Source organism: Falco biarmicus, chromosome 8 (assembly GCF_023638135.1).
Source record: "Falco biarmicus isolate bFalBia1 chromosome 8, bFalBia1.pri, whole genome shotgun sequence".
In the NCBI taxonomy this organism is placed as follows: domain Eukaryota; kingdom Metazoa; phylum Chordata; class Aves; order Falconiformes; family Falconidae; genus Falco; species Falco biarmicus.
In genome coordinates, this window is record NC_079295.1 from 66,027,721 (window position 1) to 66,048,858 (window position 21,138).

At 47.5% G+C, this 21,138-nt stretch overlaps 1 protein-coding gene across 9 annotated transcripts in view; it reads right to left on the bottom strand.

The window, feature by feature from the left end:
- ARHGAP26 (Rho GTPase activating protein 26) overlaps positions 1-21,138 on the bottom strand; it is a 211,390-nt gene that overhangs the window by 11,114 nt on the left and 179,138 nt on the right. For 6 of the 9 annotated variants that reach the window (XM_056348080.1, XM_056348079.1, XM_056348072.1 and 3 more), the window contains 2 exons: positions 6,408-6,518; positions 3,531-3,622 (listed from right to left, as the gene is read on the bottom strand). In XM_056348080.1, the coding sequence (XP_056204055.1) occupies positions 3,531-3,622; positions 6,408-6,518 (203 nt within the window). The other 3 variants (XR_008823362.1, XM_056348077.1, XM_056348078.1) reach the window with 3 other exon arrangements.

Here is a 21,138-nt window from a genome sequence, read left to right on the forward strand (position 1 = left end):
CTCAGAGCGAAACCAAGTGTTTAAAATCAGAGTCATTTTCATTCAAAGGTAAACACATGTGCTCTGCTTATCAAAGCAGCAGAGCAACAGAGGAGCAGGGCTTCAGGTTTCTTTGTGTGCTCCCTCTCCTACTACAGTCCCATCTATTGTAGGATGGCCATTTTCTGTGCAAAAGTCATGACTGACATTGACTGTTCAGAAAGGTTCAGAAACAGAGAAGTGTTTTAAAACCCAGCATCTTCACGCTTTGGGAGAGATCAGTCCTCACCACTATGGCACAGTCCATCACTCCTGGGTAAGCCTGCAGAGGAACACTACGTAGTAATCCATTAATGAAAAATATAACCCCTGGAAAACTAACTAGTTTTAAAAACCATGGTGTTCCTGCTCCTAGGTTTACACATTTTGTGGTTTCACTTGTGCCAACTTCTTTTTTCATGCTTACACCCTCTCACACCCAAGTCTTGGGGCTTTCCTATCACAAAGGCTAAAGCAGTCCGCTCAGAGGAAAGAAGCCACCTCCAGCCTGCAAGGAAAGCTCCCGCAGGCAAACCTGCACTAAAAGCTGTTGGGTTATCTGCCTTGGGTGGGAGTAAGGTTTTCACAGTGCCCCTGCCAGTGGACAGTGGCCATCAAGAGAAAAGAAATTGTAAGGAGTGTGTGTGTGTGTGCGTCTCTGTCTTCAGCCCTCTGGTCTCAGCAAATGGGCCAGGAAAGTGCTTGAACCAAAAATCACGTGAGTTCCAGCTACTGCTTTTGTCTTAAAAAAATCACTTATGTCCCAAAGACAGCCATTTCTGTCCGTGTAGGTACCGTCAGACGGAGCAGAGCACATGAGCAGACAGGGAGGAGAATCTCACTCTCTATTTACCAAATTAGAGCACAAATGCAATACGACTTTCCTAACTAATGTACCATAAAACTTCAGTATCTGTCAGCAGCAGCTCAGGTGTGTGTGGGTTCATTGCTTCAGAATACAGAGTTTTCCATTTCATGGGTGATCGCTAGTTAAAAGCGCAGGTGAGCACTCCTTTCCTGACCCACAACTCTCACCATTCCTGATTTCAGACCTCTATGGATCCAGGATATCCCTCCCATTTAGCATCACAACAAGGGCAAACCAAGTGCACAAGATCTGCTGGAAAATTCAGGTTTTCATGTAACTAAAAGGAACAATGCTATGGATTTTAAAAGGACCTCTTAAAACATGGTGTAATTTACTGTGGATGTCACTCAGTGTGGGCAACAGCACCCCAATTTCCCAGTCAGACCGAGATGCTGCTCTGCCATGTGCAACCTCAGAGAACCTTAAAGTCGAACAAGAACCTGTCTCTAAGTACCAAGATCCATCTGCTTTTGCTGGGTTTTATAAAACCCCTTCACCATAATAATACTTCTACCAAGCAGTGCTGTTTCTAGCTCGCTTGCTCCAGCTAACATGAGGCTTGGCTATGCTGCTAAGTAATTAGAACATGCTGTATATTTTTTCCCTTGATTAACCCATTTATTTTTATCTAGCAAACATAATATATTTAATTCAAACTTGTTCCCCTCCTAGCTGCTTTAATTCCCACAGGCTCTCAAAGGGGAGACCATGTTTATTTATAAGGTATCTATAGAGCTGCTTAGGAAAACTGTTTTCTTTAATTCACATGTATTCATTCTCTTCCTCTTTCTGCTGTATTCGTGTATATATCCCAGGGCAAAACCAGTGCCTGTGGTAGCCGTTTCCCGAATGACACTGCTTAACATATAAAAGCCAAGAACTACTTGGAAAGTAGCAAAAAGTCTTTTCTTTACATTGGGATTGTATCTAAACCAGAGCTGCTTAATTCCATGGGGCACAGTCTCTTTCCCTTGATGCAGGAAACAGAAAGTCTATGTTTATTAACATCCTCTCCAAAAAATTGACTAACCAGAGCCTACCTATTCCAGCTCTCAGTATCCAGAGGAAAAAAAGCAGATGTTACTTTTCCATCCCCTGCATGAAACATTATGGCAACTGCACAGAGTATTTCTGGTGCTGATACTTGGAAACTAATCTCTCCTACCCAGAAGACCACTGAGGAATGGCTCTGTATATGGTAAACACTGGTGTCAGTCGACTACTCACCAGTTGCTCCCTTACGTTTAAATTAGGGGTCCATACCCACAGGAGGGGCACAGCGTGGTCACGCAGCCTCACATGGCACAGGCATGTAGGGGTCTGCATGGTCCCACTGGCACAGGGCAAGCACCTTGCTCTGCTGGCAGAGCTGCCAGCTACAGCACAGGCTTTGCGCTGCGTTCCGTGGTAGAGCTGGGGCATGCGTACTGCACGGGCTTGCATAACCCCGGTGACCAGCTGGAACCTCGAGCAGCTGCCAGGAAGGCAAACAGCACAGGCAGCTGGGGTCAGCACTGGGCACCGGTCCATGCTCCATGGCCTGCCACTGACCTAGGAGGGCACAAAGGTGATGCTGTGCCCCATCAAACTTCTTCCTTTTATCTTCTGCTTTGGATCAGACCCTGCACTTTGTACTCCCAAGAGCTGTCTGGAGAACCTCTGCATGCCCTCCATGCAAGGCTGCACCTTCCCTTACCAACACAGCGAAACATGGCTCTGATCTAGAAGAACGTGGTCACTAAGAGCTGGTCACTTGTGCATGTCTTTGCCTTGTGCCTTGTGGATTGGTGGCCACTTCTACTGCAGGGGCCAAAACACCAATCACCCTTATTTTACAAGTCTCCCTTAGGATTTATTTCCCTTAGGAAATAAACCAGGATCCTGAAAAGGCAGTTTTCACGCTGATCCTACAGATGGCTGGATGACCAGCTGTTTTCAGCAGGGATAACAAAAAGTAAGGCAAGATACACCTCAGACTTAATGCTTGTTTCAAGTATTTCTGCATTCTACTTTCTAGTGGTGGAAATGGGATAGTCCTTAAACAGAAGACTGAAAAGAAACGCATGAACTGAGAGTCCAAATCATTCATTGAATCACAGGAAGGAAACTAGTAATTTAACAAAACTCAGTGCTAAAGTAAGTAATAGCCAAGTGTCCTTCTCGGTAGCTTTGTTCATATTGCTGTTAGAACTGGCTCTGTAGCATCCCACATGTACGTTACATGAAATGAGATGCTGTTAGAATGGCCATTCTGAAATGAAGAGGAAGTCTCCTGCTGATCTACCACCCAGGCTAACAGCAGCCTCTGGGCAAGGCATCCAGCAGCGCTTCTTCCCCTGCAGGTGAGCTGGGTGGCAGCCAGCTGGTGGTAAGTTACAAACACCCCTGGTGTATCCCCCACCCTCCCTCTGCACTCTGCCCTCGCTCAGCAGCAAACCCTGCTCCAGGCTCAGCTCCAGGGAAGCCCAGAACCAGGCATGGAGCAAGCACAGCTCCTGTGGCATTGGACACAGCTCTCACGATCCCACTTTCCTGACACACCAGGAACTGCAGCCTGAATACCACGCTGAAAAATGAGCCCAACTCCTGCTCCCATGAGGTGCCTGGCACTGCCCCGCACCCTCCCTCCGAATCAGGGACTCACCATTATCAAACACAGTGCCTGCCGTGAAGGAGAGCTCTGAGTCGTGTTCTGCTTTACAGGCATACAAAGCTCGGGCTTTCCGCAGTGGTGAGCTGCAAAAGAAAGCATTTATTGGTATAAAAAAATACCCCACTCATACACAACACTCCTCTCCTCACTGCATTGAAGAGGGGTCCATGTTGAAGACGGGTCCTCCTACTGCTCTGCAAGGGTCCAACGTTACATTGCTCAAAGGGAAGAATGAGGAAGACTCCAGAGGAGGCTGAAGGCTCTCAGGGATGAGCCCCCAGCACCACACTGCACTGCATTGCAAACCCCAGTCCAAGCCAGCTGGCACTGCCAGGACCAGAGCCTGTGCCTGGTGCCCGCACAGCAGGCAGCCCTGAGCCGTGGGTCCCCAGGAGAGCGGGAGAAGTAAAGCAGGGAGCTGGAAGTGTTTTGTGAGTCTCTGAAAGGCCGTAACTGACTGGAGGGCCAGCATGGAGCGAAGGCGGGCAGCAGGCGCTGGCAGCGACCCACTGCCCACCGACCCCACTCACTGCCAAACCCATCACTCTCCAAGAGCAGCTGCAACCACAAGGAGGATTTCACAATAAAGAATTAGCACTTGGGGAAGGGTATTTCAAAACAGAAAAACAAGTAGGTCCATGAAGAATTTTCTGCACTTCTTTAGAGACTGTACGTAAAGAAAAAGATTTAACAACTATTAGATTTTACTCGGGAAGTGCCAGTGTGCCTGTGCTGCAGGGGAGTGAATTAAGAGCAGAGAGCCAGAAATGGAGCAAATGGCCAGCAGACACAGGGAGAAAATGAAGGACCTCAGGACCCCCCCAGCCAAACACAGGTACACAGAGCTGTCCCCTGCACCCGGAGCCTCCCACACATCCTTTCTGGGTTTGGGCTTGAGCAAGGCTGGTGGAAAGCTGGGACACTGCCAGGCCATGGTGACCGTGACGGTGCAAACCTGCCCAGGCACCAGGCCATCTGACTAGCCAGCTGCATTCAGCACTGCAGCAGGCTGCTCGTCTACGGTATTGCCAAGCAAAGTGATGGACGTACCCCCAGGAGCTGCTGGGATAAGGAACAAGGTGTCGCCATCTCTCAGGTCAGTGGTTTGACCAGCTTTTTATTTTTCTGAGGACTTGAACTTATTCTGAATTCTCTTTGAGTGAGCCCAGGGAAGCGGCACGCTTTCACCTCATGGCAAAAGCGGTTCACCTTCACACAGAAACCACAAACCAGGGAAGCTATGAATGGTTTTGGTTTTGCTGTGAAGGCAGCTCCTAAGCTAAGGTCTCCACTCTCCAAATTCCAACTGCTTGACACAAGCAGCCACCAAACACTTAAAAACCAGGATGGGCAAACACTCCTCCCACTCCAGAGAGGGTCCTTTGCTGCTGGGCAGGCACTGCTCCCACAGAGTGCTTGAGGAGACTGTCAGATGAAAAATGTATTTTCAGGCTTACTACCTTGAATAATTCAAGCTGTTGTTTTTCTGCCCCAAAAATTACCTTTGCAGCCCGGTACCCCCATGGCCCCAGCCAGCCCCTTGCCCAATGGCTGCCCTCTGGGCTGCGACTGCACAGAGCCCTGTGCGTGTGAAATGCTGGACCCCGCGATAGCTTATGTCAGTTTTCTGCCTCCAAGCATGGCACAAGGCCAGCAAAGCACTCAGGAGTTTCACCCATCTGCCCTTGTGCAGTTTCGGGGATGATGAGCCTCTCTCCCCCAGAGGAGGAAGGCTGCTTGGATGGTATTACGCCGTTGTCAGCCTTTGCAGATGCATAGCAAAACAAATAAATAACCCTGCCAGGCAGGCAGCTGTTATACGGGCAGCATTTGTATGGCTGTAGGGAAGAGCTGGGTCTGCGCCTGTAATGAACAAACAGGTTTGATGCATCTCCCTAAGAGGATGGAGATTAGTGCCCGGGCCCAGATGCCTGCCACCTGCAAGGGGCTGGGAGCTGCATCTGCTGGGGATGACAACAGCCTCTTGCTCTGCTGTGCCAGGGTTGGGCTCGGGGGAGAGAAGTCCCATCCGAGGATGCCTTGCACACAGACCAGAGCTGATGTGCCCTGGCTTTCCCACTGTGAGTATCTCCCAGTACCTGCAGTGCAGAGCCCAAACATTGCCTATGGTGTGCTCACGGCACAACTGCATCCCAGTGCCAAAAGCCCCAGGGCCCCCAGAAAGTACCTATGCCCACTGCCCCACAGCCAGCAACATCTCACAGCCTGGGGCGCAGGGGAGACATGCACCATCCTGCCCCACGGGGCTGGTGTGCAGCACAGCCTAACCTGCTGCTCAGGGCCCCATTGGAAACCTTCTGTTTGTCTGCAACTTTCAGGACTGATTTACTCCAGCGATGTTGAAGCGCCTGAGACAAGGGCACACAGCAGGCAAATGTCTGCATCACCTCATGTTCTTTACCCTCCTTAGATTCCAGATAAGAAAAGGAAGTTGCCAGAAAATGAGGTATCACCGCATTTTACAAAGGCTTGTTATTCCTTGCAGCACCCAGGAAGGCAGTACATATCTTACCTGTTGCAGAGAGGAGTAAAGCGAACCGCAGGAGCTGAAATGGCTGGGCAAAACCACAGAAACCACCAGCAATGCTGAGCACTGCGAGTGCTGGCTCCTGCTTGCCTGACTGTGGGGGCTGGTGGGCGCCTGCCGGGGGGCTCAAAGTGGGGATTCAAAGGGTGTCTCCCGGGCAGGCCACATTTGGAAGCTCCTCTCTTGCTGAATGCAGATAGGTGCATTGGGGGAGTTTGAGCAGGATGCAAAGGGAAAAGGGAAGCGAAGTGGGCGAAACCAAGCAAATTAAACAGAAAATAGCAAAAGCAACAAAAAGCAAAGTGAATTCTGCAACAGACCTGATGGGGGATGAGTCGCTGGACGTAGAGGAGGTGGGCATAGGACTTGATGGCGCAGAGAACATGGGCCAAGACGGTGAGAGGGGTGACGTTGGGCTTGGATTCTGAGGGCTGCAAGACATAACCAGATACCTTATCAACATGCAACCACAGAAACAAACAGCAACCAAGAGACAGTCACATGACATCTGATGATAGCAAATGCCTTGGGAATATTTGGAGCATGAGACAGCTAGGAAATGAAGTGCCAAGACCTTGGGAAATGCTTCAAGGCCAGATCTGCATTTCTCTGGACAACAAGAGCTGGATCTTCCAATTAACCCCTGCTCCATCATCCCATCCAGCAAGACCAAACCCAATGTACAGAGGGCTGTCTCGCTGCTCACCGCTAGCAGCCCAACCACTTACCTGCCTTGCTTTATTTCCCCCACTGCTGCCAGAAACAGTTGACGGTATTCCTGGATGTTAATGGTGCCTGCAAGCAGCCTTCATCCCTGTTTTGTGTCAGTTGTTGCAGTGTCAGAGCCTGGGCCACAACCACCTGTTTACATTTCTAACCAAACAGGTGTCAGAGGCTGGAAGCCTTGAGGAATTTGTTATCTACAGGTGGAGCCGGCCAGGGCTGGCATTTCCATGCAAACCTCCAGCTCGCAAGGGTCAGCAGCGTGAGCTTCACATCATGAGATTATGAAGGGACCCCAGCATGAGCCAGCCACCTTACAGCTCATGCAAACAGCTCACATTGCGGTAACCAACACTCCAGGGCTTCTGCCATGCTTATACATTCAGAACTGTAAAAATTTAATTGATGTGTTTTCCACATTTTACAATGAAGAACTCTTTCTCCCCCTGACGCAAACTGTTCTCGATTCCTCACTTTTAAGCTACTGCTGTCAACTGAAGTTGAATCAAGCTATTGAACTACTAAATGCTTGGAGAAGTCAAGCAAGAAGCGTTTGCTTCCTTCAAAACTGTTTGATTTGGGTCATTCTGAGGTTCACCGAAAAGCAATTACTGTACTAAAATACCAATTTGAGTCTGATTCATCTTCTACTGTTTCTATGCTCAGCAACTCATTTGTACTCCGACTCACATTGTAAACTCCGTTCCTGGTACACCACCAGAAAACCCTTTCCACACTGAAAATACCTCTGTAAAAACACGTTTTGTAAAAGCATCATGATTTAAGTTTTTTTCTTGAGAGAGGGATAGTACCTCTGATCACATGGGTCTGTGATGAGGTGGGGATAGGTTGTGACCCCACAGGCAACCCCCGGGCCATCCTCATCCCTGTCCCCAAGCTGGGGGCTCCCAGGGGAGAGGGAAGGGATATTGGGAGGGGGACTGCAGAGCATGCAGGGAAAACCTCAGCCCTGCAGTAACAGTGTTTATGGGTCCCACCAGGCCAAATGGACATTGGAGGGAGGGAAAAGACTGCACCAGGACCAACAGCATGCCAAAGGCCATCGCTTGATCTCTCCTCCCTCGTCTCAGGGAACTGGCACTTCTCCAAGAGGAATGGAAGGAAGTTGCTGAGCTGCTTTCTGACAGCACCAGGGTATAGAAAGGTGGTCCATTGCAGTCCATGTCTCTCTCAGCTCCAGGCTGTAAATATGATTTGTTCCAAATACCTGTCTGGAATTATAAAAATGCCTTTCTAGGTATGTTTAACTCTGATTTCCTCTAGTCATCATGCAGTGTGCCGTAATGTGCCTCCTTCACACTTGAGGAGAATTCTCCAGAGGAGCGTGGCATGGACCAGTAGCCAACTTGGAAAAAACCCTCAGCCTCCAGAAGGGATGAAAGCAGCCCCCTTCTCTCCAAACCAAACAAAATGGGCAGCACCAGCACACACACAGTGGGATGGAGCACGGGCAGGCTCACATGCAGGCAGCAGCCAGGGAGCCTACGCCAACTCTTAAACCTTTAATAAAAAGATGAAGTCTCTGTAAAAAGGATAATGGGTTAATCCATGATCATTCAATATCTATTAGATCACAACAGCAGAAGTTAATTGTTTCAGCCCCTGGCTTCTGCTCTTTAAGCCCAGAATTAAATATTTCATATATTAACAGAGAAGAGAATGTAACATTTTTCTTCTATTTCAAGCTGAATGTAAAACCTCAACCTCTGTTATTTAAAAGAATCAACCTTCCCCTAACATCTAAGAGGATGTCCAAGAAATATTTATGATCAATCTTGAATTTTGTGTTTTCCTGTAATTTTCTTCCCTTCAGTTTGAGTTGCAAATTACTAACTAAAAACTAAAACATCACTCTTGGCACACCAGCTTCCCTCCAGTTCATGCATCTGTGCAGCCAACACCCTGAAGCCCTCCTTGCCTGCAGCAGGCTCATCTCTGGGCTGTATCTGGGTCTTCCACCAGCACCAGCACTTGCCAAGAGGCCAGTGCCTCTTGCCAGAAGTTCCTGCGTGCCCTTCCACGCACCCCACGAGCAAAGCTGGCAGCTGGCAATCCCTGGCATTCTCTGACGGTGACAAATCAAAATTGAAAGGACAGGTCTGTGGATTTGGTCCAGTTTCTAGGGGGAAAGTGTCCATGTCATAAATATCAGCACCACAATGGCACCTAGAGGACACTACAGAAGGTTAAATTGTTGGTCTGAACTACCCTGAAGTCCATACCTGCTGAAGGCCAAACTCTTGGCTTGTTTACTCTTTGCAAAGCTGTCTCACTGGATTCAACAGAAACTAATGATTTCCTTTTGTAATTATGGGCAATACCTTTATTACGACAGAGGATTAAATGCATACAGATACAGCAGTGCATCACAGCTTTGGCAAGAGGGGTGTAAAACAGGGAACACTGACAGGCAGACAAGTAACAGATCCTCAAAATGTTCTCTTAATAATTGTCACTATTTAAAAGCAATCTTTTTTGCATTTTTCTATCATCAGAATTGTCAGTCTTTTGAAAAATTAGTAATTACCTGTACTACTTAGCCTTTAACAAATCTGTCAAGACATTGGTACTTACCATAAATCTATTTCCAACTTTAAACAGAAGGAGGTGCTACAAAGACCAACAGGTTAGCCCAGATCGCAGAAATTAACCCTTCAAGCACCAGTTCTTGCTTCTTTTTCTTTCTAGCAGGTGTAGTTGTCTGGCCATTTGTGATGATGTCCTACCTTCCTTTAAGGCAACAAGCTATATAGCACACAGGGCAGGTAATTTTGGTTTATTTTATCTGTGCATAAGCATGCTTCTGCCCTCTAATGGAGAGAGCATGTTAGATGCATTTGAAGACGCCGAGAGCGCTCTCCTCTGAGCAGCAGGAACTAGAACATTTCCTTTACTGTTAGTACTGCAAGAGCAGCTGGTATTTTGGAAGCCAGAGCCTGTCGGTTATAACACCTGTATGCAATGTTCTCTGGCTTTATACAGCTAAGTTACTACAGTAAGACTCCAAGATGGTACATGTCTGCACAGCAAATGAAATATGAATGCATGGGTTTATCACCTGGGAGGCAGAGGATCTGCTAGGTGCACCCTTCGTCTTACCATGGCCTCTCACCATTCACGTAGACTCCTCCATCCTGGTGATCTCAAAAATCTCTTCATGAAATGCACATTACCTTGTTCCGTGCATGGATTTTCTGCAGGCAAGGAGCACTGGGAAGCAAACCTTCTGGCTTCCAGCCCCTGGCTCCAGCAAGACTCCTTTCCACTGAACTGTCTGCAGGGGAGGACGAGTCCTAAGACAGCTCAGCAACCTCTAGCCATCAGATCAACTTCTTGCTTGTCACAAACCCAGTGGGCAGCAGCCTCTAACAGACCATGAAGGCCCCACACCAGGGTAGGAGAGAGCAAACAAACGGCACAGCAATTGGAGTTTGGCCAAGGTGGGACTTGGAGTCCCAATGAGCTGGTGACCGAAATGTGGCTGGGCCTGTCCCCCCTGAGAGCGGCCACCAACACCCATCAGCCCTCCCGCTGTAGCTCCCACCGCCTCAGCAGGCGGCGCTCTGGGTGCAAGAGGCAGGTCTCGCTCAGTGTGCCAGCAATGTGGGATGGCCACTGCCTCCACTACCGACCCCAGTCCTCCCCACTTTGCAATGGAAGGAATATCTGGCCACACAGGGCTCCAGGACTAGAAATTCCCAATGCACTTTTTGAGATGAAATAATTTTAAAAGAATGCAGCTCTCACTACTTGTAAAGTTGGCTCTGTCATTGTTCCACCAACTGCACAGCCTGCTACACTAATTACAGTGTGCAATGCAATCAATATGATTCTCAGAGTAGAGAGTTATTTCTGCAATGTTGCAGTAAAAAAGCCTTACAGCAAGAATCAGCACTCTGGCTGGCCTCTATCTAAGAAACTATCAACAATTTGGAGCAGGATTTTGGTGTCTTTGGGTCACTGGTAGCAAAGAAAACTCTCCATGCCCACCAAAACCACAGAGGGAACTACTAACTAATGACAGCGTGTAGATTTTTAAGATATGACAATCCTGTTTCAATCAGTTTGCTCATTGAAGAGATGAATGCGGTCCTATGATGACTGAGCTACCCCTGCACAGCTTCACAGTCCTGCTCTGCAAGTCTTTCCAGCACATTTCCTCAAGAAGAACAAATGGACTTTTCAGGACCCTGCTGGAGCTGGCCCTCCCAGCACCTACAGACCATGGGGCTATGATGTGCACAAAGGGTTTATCTTCCTTCCGTGAAACACAGGTATTTATTTTCAAGATACTGCTGAAGTATCACTTTCTGAGCTTACGTGACTGCAAGACCCAAGTCCTGTCTCATTAGAGAAGTCAGTGCACAAGAGCAAACAGACTATTCGGAGGTCTCTGGCATTTTGGAAAATGAGTTTTCCTGTAGGATCCAATTTCCTTACTGTTTCTCATGGAAAGAGCAGCGGTGGTGAGGGGCTTTGGGGAAATGTTGGCTGCTGCCTGCTTTCAGTTTTGCCTGCAGAAACCAAATGTCATCTGGATCTTTTTTTTTTTTTTTTCCTTCTTCTTATTCTGCAGGACTTTGCGAGGGGTTGTTCCTGTTCAGTGCATAGTGGGAAACAAAACAGAGAAAAAAATGCTGAGAACCAAAAATACCAGAAGCAGGAAACAAAGAAGTGGGTAAAATTAGAGTCTTCCAAGGTGGGTATGGACTCTTCCCCAACAGAAGCAGCTGACAGAACTCCACGAGTCCATGGCCCAACATGTCCTGAGGCTCTTGCCTTTTGTGCCGGTCCGTCTGTACCCCTTGAAAGCAGTGGCCATGACCTGCAACTCAGCGACGAGGTAAAACTGCCCTGGAAAGGGCATGATGCAGGAGGACATCGTGTCGTGGTGGTCAGCCCACTGGCTGTGGGGGCACCTGTGCCTTCAAATCCTGTCTGCCCCTTTGGAAACCCCACTCTTCCAGCAAACCAGCGTACTTCAAAACGGATTCAGAAGCTAAATCCTAGTCTCTGCTTCCCATGCCTGCTGTACACACTGCCTTTCCCACTCTGATGCATAATTTGCTGCCTGAACATGCAATAAAAGCAGCAACTCTCATTTCCAGGCTCCAGGCTCCCTTTCAGTTGCTGTAGCCAAAACATCTCTTTTCTAATCCCTTCCCATAACCTGCCTCTTCTCAATTCTTCTTTCTCTAAACCTGCCTACCCAGACTGCCTCTTCCTTTACACAGCTCAACTCCTTAAGGCATTTACAGGTCTGAAGAGTTATTCTCCACAGGGTTTCTAGACAACCTCTGCTGCTTTGTTCTTCTGTCTGAGAGGGTATCAGTCCCACTTCAAAAATGTTTACAACTTGTTGTTTACTTTTGTGGAACTCGGGGCTATTTCTGATACAGAACATCTAACAACTATGAATGGACATAGTCTACTGATGAATTAAAGCCCTTTCATGAAATCACCTCAAGAACAAATAACAATTTTCCCATTCTGACATTTCCAATAACTGACTGCATTAAAATACATCAAGGACCACCCAGCCCTTTACCTCCTGATCAGTTCCTATAGAACAAAGCTGCAGAGCATATGGCTCTTCTCAAAGCTAACCAGAAAAAAGAATGATTACAGGATTATTTAGTGCTAGGGCACTTAAACTCTGCTAGAACAAGGACAAGATTACAGCTCATCAGTGGACACGACTCTGTTGCCTAAAAGAAAGGGGAGACAGCCTTGAGTTGAGCTCATGAAGTTCATGCAATGCTGCAGGTCCAAGCAAAGCTCCAAGCGCAGATGGATGGGCTCTAGCAAGCAATTCCCCAGGCTCTGGTTGCACTGCAGATTAGTAATGGGACCACATATGACCTATAGGTGACCATTAGCTCACAGGGCTTCAGACTGGCAGGATAATTTCTCTGTTTGGTACTTTAAATGCAAGAAAAATGATGTTAAACTCTCTCCAGTGTTGTTCTCTTGGGAGTTATCTTACTGCATAATCATTCAGGTGGAAAGTAACGACACACTTAGGGAAATAAGCGGCAAAAATGCACTGCAGTCAATATCACTTGACCAAACAGTTCCAAAAAACTTCAGCTTCTTCAGCACGGACTTTTCCCACATCTCCATTTACTAGTTCCTCTGTCTCCACAAGCACAGATTACAGAATGTTCATTTCAATAATGTGGATGTGTCCCTCTCTGTAATCTTGAAGATACCCAGCCCATTCGTTTGTCTTGTCACTTTGATGCTTGTCTTATTTCCCATATGTAGACATATTTCACCACTTTAGTAATGTCATAAAACATCTAAAAGCTTTTCCACTTGAGTAAGAGAGAGACTGGGAAGAGTTCTGACTTTGGGAAGGAGAGCTGGAGTTTTTCTTGTCCCAAACAGACAGTTCCATTTCCAAGTACAGGCAGATGATGCCTGATGTTTCAAAGGGATGCAATGACATTGCTGGATTGGTACAGCCTTCTGGCATAAAGCTTAGAGACTGATGTTAATGTTGGAGAAAGGCTAAGTGAATAAGCAAAGAATAAGAAATGGATGCATTTTCAGCATGAGTAAGCGTTGGAGTGCTGGGCTGGTGCATATGCCAGCACAACCACTGGGTAGGCCTCTTCCCCAGCCGGTGGGATCCAGGCAACAGAAGCATCATGCCATCTTAATATGGAACAGTATTTCATTAACAGTTGCACAACTTGTTTATAACAGAGAACTTGCAGTTTCACTAGCAAGTTACCAACCCATCAGTCACCGCTCTTACAGAAATGTCGTACCAGCATTGGAAGTAGGACAGGCAAGAAGAGATGGGGCAGGGCAGAGGCAACCATGGGACCACACCAACGTGTCTTGAGGTCCTGCACAACACCAAGCCTGGACACAATGTGTTCTGCCTTGCTCCACCATTTGCTTGGCAGCTGTATTTTCTGCTCCATTAATAACTCCTCTCTGCTCAAAATGCTCTCAGCAGACCAAAAATCAAGCTGGCGGATTTTACGTTGAACCAAGTGCTTTCAAACTATATTAATGCTCTTAATTATTAATAGAAAAAGTTGTAATGTGACAGTAGGAAGCTAAGCAGCAGTTTAGGAGGGAAGTATTGGTAATTCAGGAGCCAGCATCTTAGTCACATCTTTTCCATTGCACCACTGCTTCTAATACATGAGGTAGTTCAGCAAGTCTGGATGCATTAGTCACCAACAAATTGTATTCACAATTAAGGAGAACTCGACAGTCCTCCAGAAATCTCTCATTTTTCTCTGGCATTCAATCCACTGCTATCTTACATCCCCCAGAAAAGAAAACTCTCCCATCTGCTACCCCAGCAACCATATGGGATTCTCAGAAAATGAAGGAAATTAAAGTCCCTGTGGGATCACAGCTCCCAGATCAGCTGGGGTGTGTTTGGTAGGATCAAATATTTGATCTAAACAAAGCCTGTGCACAGAGCCCCCATGCTTTGCAGCGTTTGCCAACCCTAAGTGGCTGAAACCTGCCATATGCACTTGAGGGTGGCCTCGTTCCAGGAAGCTGGAGCTGCAGGGAAGCTGACTAATACCTAACGAGGCTGTTCTCACTGCCAGCCACTATCACCCTGAACCCAGGGTAGGACTGCCCCCAACCCTCTGCCCAAGGCTGCTGGAGAGCCTGCATCGTAGCACCAGCCCCATGTTGCCCCATTGCCCCGGCCTCAAGAACCTGCAGCAGCCCAGCTTCAGGCTCAGGGCGGGGGAAATCAGTCTTTGTTTCCCAAAACCAAACCTCCCTTTTGCAGGCAGAGATGTTCTGCTGCAAGGCGCCAATGAGAGGATGACTGGACTGCCCACAGTGCAGCCAGGGCAGCTACACAGGGAGATGCTGGGAGCTGACTGTTTTGTCCTGCATGCTCTCAGACCCTAACATAAGCCCCCCAAAAAAAGGAAAGTTCTGCAAACACCCAAGAAGATCAGTCATTAGGGGGTGGCCAGCAGCAACCCACCCCACAGGCTGTTACTGTCAGCTCTCTGAAGGAAGAAAACTTTCTTCTACTTTTTAAGTAATTTCTGGAAATGGTCAGAAAAGTTACTCCACACCGTAAAAAATTCATTCCTGGCTAAGTAATCTTCCTCACATAATTTGATAGAAGGCCATTTCCAGACTCAAATCCTAAAAAACACAGAGACAGTTCATTTAAGAAGGCTTAAATAGCATCATGAGCTAGAACTCTTATTTTTGTATCGTGCATAACACCTGTCCACCTAAGTTATACACAGTGGGAAAAACAATGAGGATTATTTTGGCCTGTAAAAATTGTTTGAAAAAAATGGGTGAGTAAAGTCCCTGCATTTACTCAATTTGCCTGATTTCCTTTTGTGTATTTGTTCTTGTGCTGCTTTGTTTTGCAAGGATTCTGCAAACATCAGTTATAGAGAGCTGATCAGAGCATTTCACTCTAAACCCCAAAGACTACATTACTGAAATGATCCAATTAGATCATATTTATCATAAGAAGCTCCATTTTTGTTCTGTTCTTTTTTCACCTTTTTTTTTTTTCCACTTAAACCCAAACTTTTAACATTTTTGCCTCATCAACTCTCATCAGCAAAATCCTCCTCCTCCAGTTGCACATCCCCTCCCAGTGCAGCCCAGCTGGGAGGTGTGAGCACGACAACCCTCCCAGTTTACTGGCCCAAACTCAATTCCTCTGCCTGCAATCCAGCTGAAAATATACCCTTTTCTCCCTTCCCATTAATCAAATACAGTAAAGATTAATCCATTTGATTCACTTCTCTTTTTTTGGTTGGTTATTTTCTCACTTCTTTGTAACATTTCACGCGCTCTCCCAAGCCTCCCTGTGGGCTGCACCCACTGCTGTGCCCAGAGTCCCTGAGGTGTTTGGGGAGGACCCAGGAGGTCTCTAACCCAAGTGCCTGCTCAAGCAGGGTGGCTGCGACACTGGAGCTGGTTGATTCACCAAGGCTTGGAAACCTCCAAGGAAGAAGACTGCAGGCACCAGTACCACGTTAGTATTACAACATTACATGTGGAAGAGCCTGGCTCTTGCATGAGACCTGGAAAACATTTTTTAGCATGTCAAACATAATTAAAGCCACAGAAAAGCACATAATTTTAAGTTCCATCTTTGGTTGCCTTATTTAAAAGCTGCAGATATATTGGACAGAGATGGTTAGTTGGTGTCATTATTTGAAGCAGCAGCAGCGGAGGGGCAAACCAGCATGGGCTGGAAGAGCTCCAATTCCCCGGTGGTCCTCAATGACAGCTGAGGCTGAGCCTTGGCTGTGTCATATAGAGACCTCTTCACCTTCAAGCTCATGTGAACTTGCTGGCACAAACTCTTTCTAACTATGGCACTGCTCCTCAAAAACCACATCAGAGCAATCAGCGAGGCAGGGCAGAGATCTGTGCTGCTACCTAAAGGCTGATGCTGTTGAATGGCAAGCAGACAGCTGCTGGAGCTTTCCTGCACCCACCACCACCACAATGCCACGTGACAGCCTGTGCGTGGACGGGCACCCTGGCTGTGCTTAAAGAGGGGATAAGTTTTCCCTGCTCCTGGGAGTTCCCTGGCAGGATCTCCAGGAGCGAGGTCTGGGCATTGTTTAAGCAGACAGCTGTTTCCATGCCTGCAGCTAGCTCTCCTCTCCCCCTCTCCCAGCTCTTCAGCCCAGTGTGGGCAGAAGCCAGAGGGGATTTTCCTCTCTTCCTCCACAGGGGACATGGCTGCAGGGGACACGGCTGCTTGTGTTCATGTTTTTCCAAGCCCCGGCGCAGACGACAACAAAAGATGAAACAGTGCTCCTTCCTCCCATGATTTCCTTTCCTACTGTCCAGTAAACCAGCTGGGACACCTTCACTGCAGGAAGCCTGGGGATGGCTTCCCACCTGGTCGGCCTTGCCAGAGCCCGCTGCCACCGTGGCCAGGTGCCGGCAGCCGCAGGGCTGAGCTGGGCAAAGCGGGGAGCAATGCCAGCATGCGGGGGCAGACAAATAATTGGCGGTGGTTCTTATGCTGCTGATAATTTCCCAGCTTAGCACTGCCCTGTCAACAGTGTCTGCACAGCAGCTTGCGCACAGCCAACACGCAGCTGGACAGAAAGTGGACCAGGGCAAATTAATTGGCAGGCAAGATCCCTTACGGCAGCAGAAAGGGCCAGGGAGATTGAGTTACCTCCATTTTAGTTTAAAGTGGTGGTGTTACAGCTCCAGCTAATTTATGAAGTTAATTAGGCACAAGGATCTTCTTTCAGAGGGAGACAGGATGTCTTTGTGAGCGAGCAGCCCTGTTTGCCTCCTGCCCCATGGGGGGACATTGTCAGCTTTTTGCTGGGAAATTGGATTGTGTGGGAGGAGGGGGTGGCTGGCCCCAGGACAGCCACCCCACGGAGGTGGTCCCCATCTGAACCCTGCTCACGTGCAGCTCCCCTGCCCGCCCCAGCTCATTCCCAGCCCTGGCAGTTGTAGCTGCTGGGTGACTGGGGAGGTTTGGTACATTTTCAACATTTTCAGTACCTGTGTAGTACGGCTGGAAACCAGCACTGCCATAAAAAAAAAAAAAAAAAAAAAGGACTCCCACATTCATCAAAAGACTTTTACAAGGCCGAGTCTGGGCTACATCCTTGATTTTGAATTAAATCTGCCTGCAGAAAGAGGAACCAAATAATGTGTTCAGCTGTTTCTTTAAAATATTTTGTCCATGGTGACATTTATAGATGGCAGAAAGATCTAATTTACAGTCATTTTGCTTTCAGCAGTCTCAATAAAAATTTTGGCTTGGCTCACGCCTGAGAGATTCTGCCCAAAAGAAACTCAGATGCAGACGGAGCAGAGGTTCTCAAAGTGGAGCCGGGATGCAGGGGCTGAGCAGGCTGGGGCAAGCACTGCATGGCAGCCACAGAGCAAAACACATGCTGGGACCCACAGCTGGCCAAAGTCAAAAGTGAGAAGGGGGACAGCAGGCAGGAGAGGAGAAACTGAAAAAGAAAGGACTGGCCAGCAGGAAGATGAGGCTGAGATCTGTACATCAGTTCATAACAAAATACAGACTGTTCTGCTAGCTGCCCCAGGGAAGACTTTGTTGTAGTATCTTCGATTCCTGCATCCATTTCCCCACAATGGCCATAATGTATTTTCAAATACTGCTTTATTTGAAAGTAAAATTTCCATTAGCCAATATTTGTCTGAGGCAGTTTCTTTGAAGAAAATACTGCTATGTAGCTATTTCCACACTAATTACATGAATTAAGAAAGCAATGAAAGGGCAATGTCTGTATTTTCTTTCCTGGGCTTTCAAGAAAGCTGTCTTTTAAACGTATGCCCCTGAATTTTAAGGCACTTTTTTAGATCTCTTGGAGGGAGATCTAACTTGATTCGGTTTGCGAGAGCGCTCTTAGATGTTCTCAGAGCAAAACACACAAACAGAGTGGGGCTGTTCAAAGGCAGATACTTCTGAAAAGTCTCCTGAGAGGCAGCACTGGGAAAAGCCATGGACAGCGGGAGTCAGGGTGGAGGAGCTGAGGGACAGCCTGGAACATGGAGCCTCTGAAGAGGCCGTCTGTCTGTCCGTCCGTCTATCTTCGACAGCCCACACACCCCACGCAGGTGATAGCACCCAGAGGAGTGCACCCATGGTAACCACAAAGCAGCAGGTTCAAAGCAACCATGTAACTCATTTCTGCTGGGAAAGGGAAGATAGGCACTTGATCCCATTAGTGAAAGAGCTCAGCCTGACAAATTACCTTTGTTTTAATGGATGAGTAGAAAATATTTTGATGTATGACTACTAGTTCACGTGGAGTTAGCCACAGAACTGGAGACTTATTTTATGAGAATATTTGGCTTAATTTTCAAGCTCAATTTGTGGAAAGTTTCTAGATCAAGAGCCAACTAAAAAGTGAAAGAGCTAAAGCTTTGAAAAGTTGTTACACCGAACTCTGAAGCATACAAAAAGCCCACATAGCAGAAAAAAAGATAAACCTTCCATCTTTGATCTTTTCCTTCTGCAAGCCCAAAGCAATGAGCCTGCCATGCGGAGGCACTGGGGGAGGCTGGCAACCCTTCACTGCTGGACCTTTCTTCTTGGCCAAACAGCCTTAAATATCTCATCTCAAATGGAAGTTTGTAACTTCCCTCTGCCCTTCCAAAACAAGATCACTGCTCTTGTGGCCTACAAGCATTGTTCTTTTTCACGTATCTTAAAATACCTCATGGAAACATACAGATGCTTAGAAAATAAATCCAGGATTATTTAAACACAACATAGGAAAGAATTAACGAAATATATACACACATGTATATATATATGCAAGCTTTAAAATGTTTTGCCATCAGCAACTACATCTCATGTACTGAGTACGCTGCTTGTGTTTTTCATGAAACAGGTTTAAAGATGTTTGCCAGACCCTTGAACCACCAAAGTTTATGGAGCTTTCTAACTGCCGGCACAATCTGGGACTCCCAAGTTAAAACTGCTTTAAAAAAACCAAACATACAGGCACCCTTATAACAGTCTGCACCAAAATAAATCAGTCAGTCATAACTGTGAACATTATGTCATCTGGAATAAGCCAAGCAACAGACCAGGAATTTTAGGATCTTTTCTCAAAGAAGAAAACTAGGAGATGAGCAGTTTCTGTTTTAAACTGGAAATAATCTCTACTCTTCTTGAGTACAAAGCCAAACCCACATCTAAAATAAAAAATGCACCCCCAGAGATGTCTGCCTAAATCCCCCTGCCTGGCTCAGCACAGAGGAACGTCCCTGGGTCCTCCGGCAGATAACTGTGGAGTAGGAAGCTTGCTTTGCCAGCTGGATTATCTGCCTTTTTGCTGCAGAAATTTGGCATTTTCCCCTCTCCCCAGGTCCCAGCCCACCCTGCGGTGCTGCCAAGTGCCCTTCAAGCCATGCTTATGATGAGTCTCTGCAGCAAACTCATTTTTCTTCCTGGCACAGAACCTAACACCTCATTTTTGCTGTGCTGTCCCTAATCTTACTCTAGTAACCTTTTAATAGTTCCTGTGACTCCAAGCAGGAGAGGAAACAATTACATTTGGGGTAACTTCACCCCAATCTGCGTCAAATAGCACAGGCTTTCTGCTGCAGAGGGCATGTCATGGCTGAGCACCCTCTGCCCCTCCAGACAAAATTATGTGCAGATCTGTTATTAGGAGTGTCCCAGGGTTCTTCCCCATTTCTGTGAGCAAAGTGGCAGCACCTCACAGCTCTGTTAGGAGACGGAAAAGACGCAAATCCTGACCAGCCACATAAGGCGGTATCGAGAGAAGGAAAGATGAAATAATTGTGCATCGTAACACTGCTTGGAAGGCAATACTTTGAGCAACAATTTCCCTGGGGGCCTGGGGTTGGGGCCCAGCCAGGGCACCTCTCCCACCAGCTTCAGGCCACCCCACCCCGCTGGGACTCCAAATGCCAAGCCTAAACCCCCCTGTCTCAGCACATAAGGTTATTCCGGAGGAGCTATGGCTACAAGATATTACCTAATCCTTAAAAAATGCCATTTTTTGTTTGTCAGTCAGGAGATCTGTCCCTTGAGGCTGGCCTTTGCTATTAAAACCCAGATTAGGCAAAAGCCCAGCAATTTGGGGGCTGGGCCAAGCTTTGCATGGCTGCACAGAGCAGGGCTGGTGGGAGACACACCTCCCCAGCCCAAGCAGTTACCAGCTGTGATTTGCTGTATCAGATAACGGTGCCAGGCACACACAGGCACTCAGGGCTTTAATCCCCCTGACAAAGGGCAGCAGAGGACCCGCAGTGACAGAGGAGGGCCTGGGGGGAATCCCAGCCCGGAGCTGTTGGCCTTGACAATGCCTCTCCCGGCTCCTCCCTTTCACTAGAGCTGCAGTGGCTCCCGGCCAGCCGGCCACAATGCAGTGGAAGGAAGAAGAAACAGCTTTGTTTAGCCCAAAGCCCTGCAATTAATCAAGTTCCTATTTCCTCGTGATCCTGCTTCACCTACCCTAAATGCACCGGGCAGTTTCTATACCGTGTAAGACTCCAGGCACCCTGTGCTCACCACTAGGTTTTCTCTGCAATTTTGTATGAACAAGAGAGAATCAGAAAATGAAGCTAAAGTAAAAAAAAATGTCTTTACTAGGACAAGCACCATTGGATGTCATTAAGAGTTCAGTGCAACGTGGTACTCCCCACAAAACAGGCTGGCAGACCCATCCCTACTGGCTGTGTCCCCGGGACACCCTCCTGAGTACCAGCTCTCCCATCCAGGAGGAAGACCACCTCTCTGAGCACAAACTACCCCATTTTTTATAGCAAGACACATCAATACAAAAACCC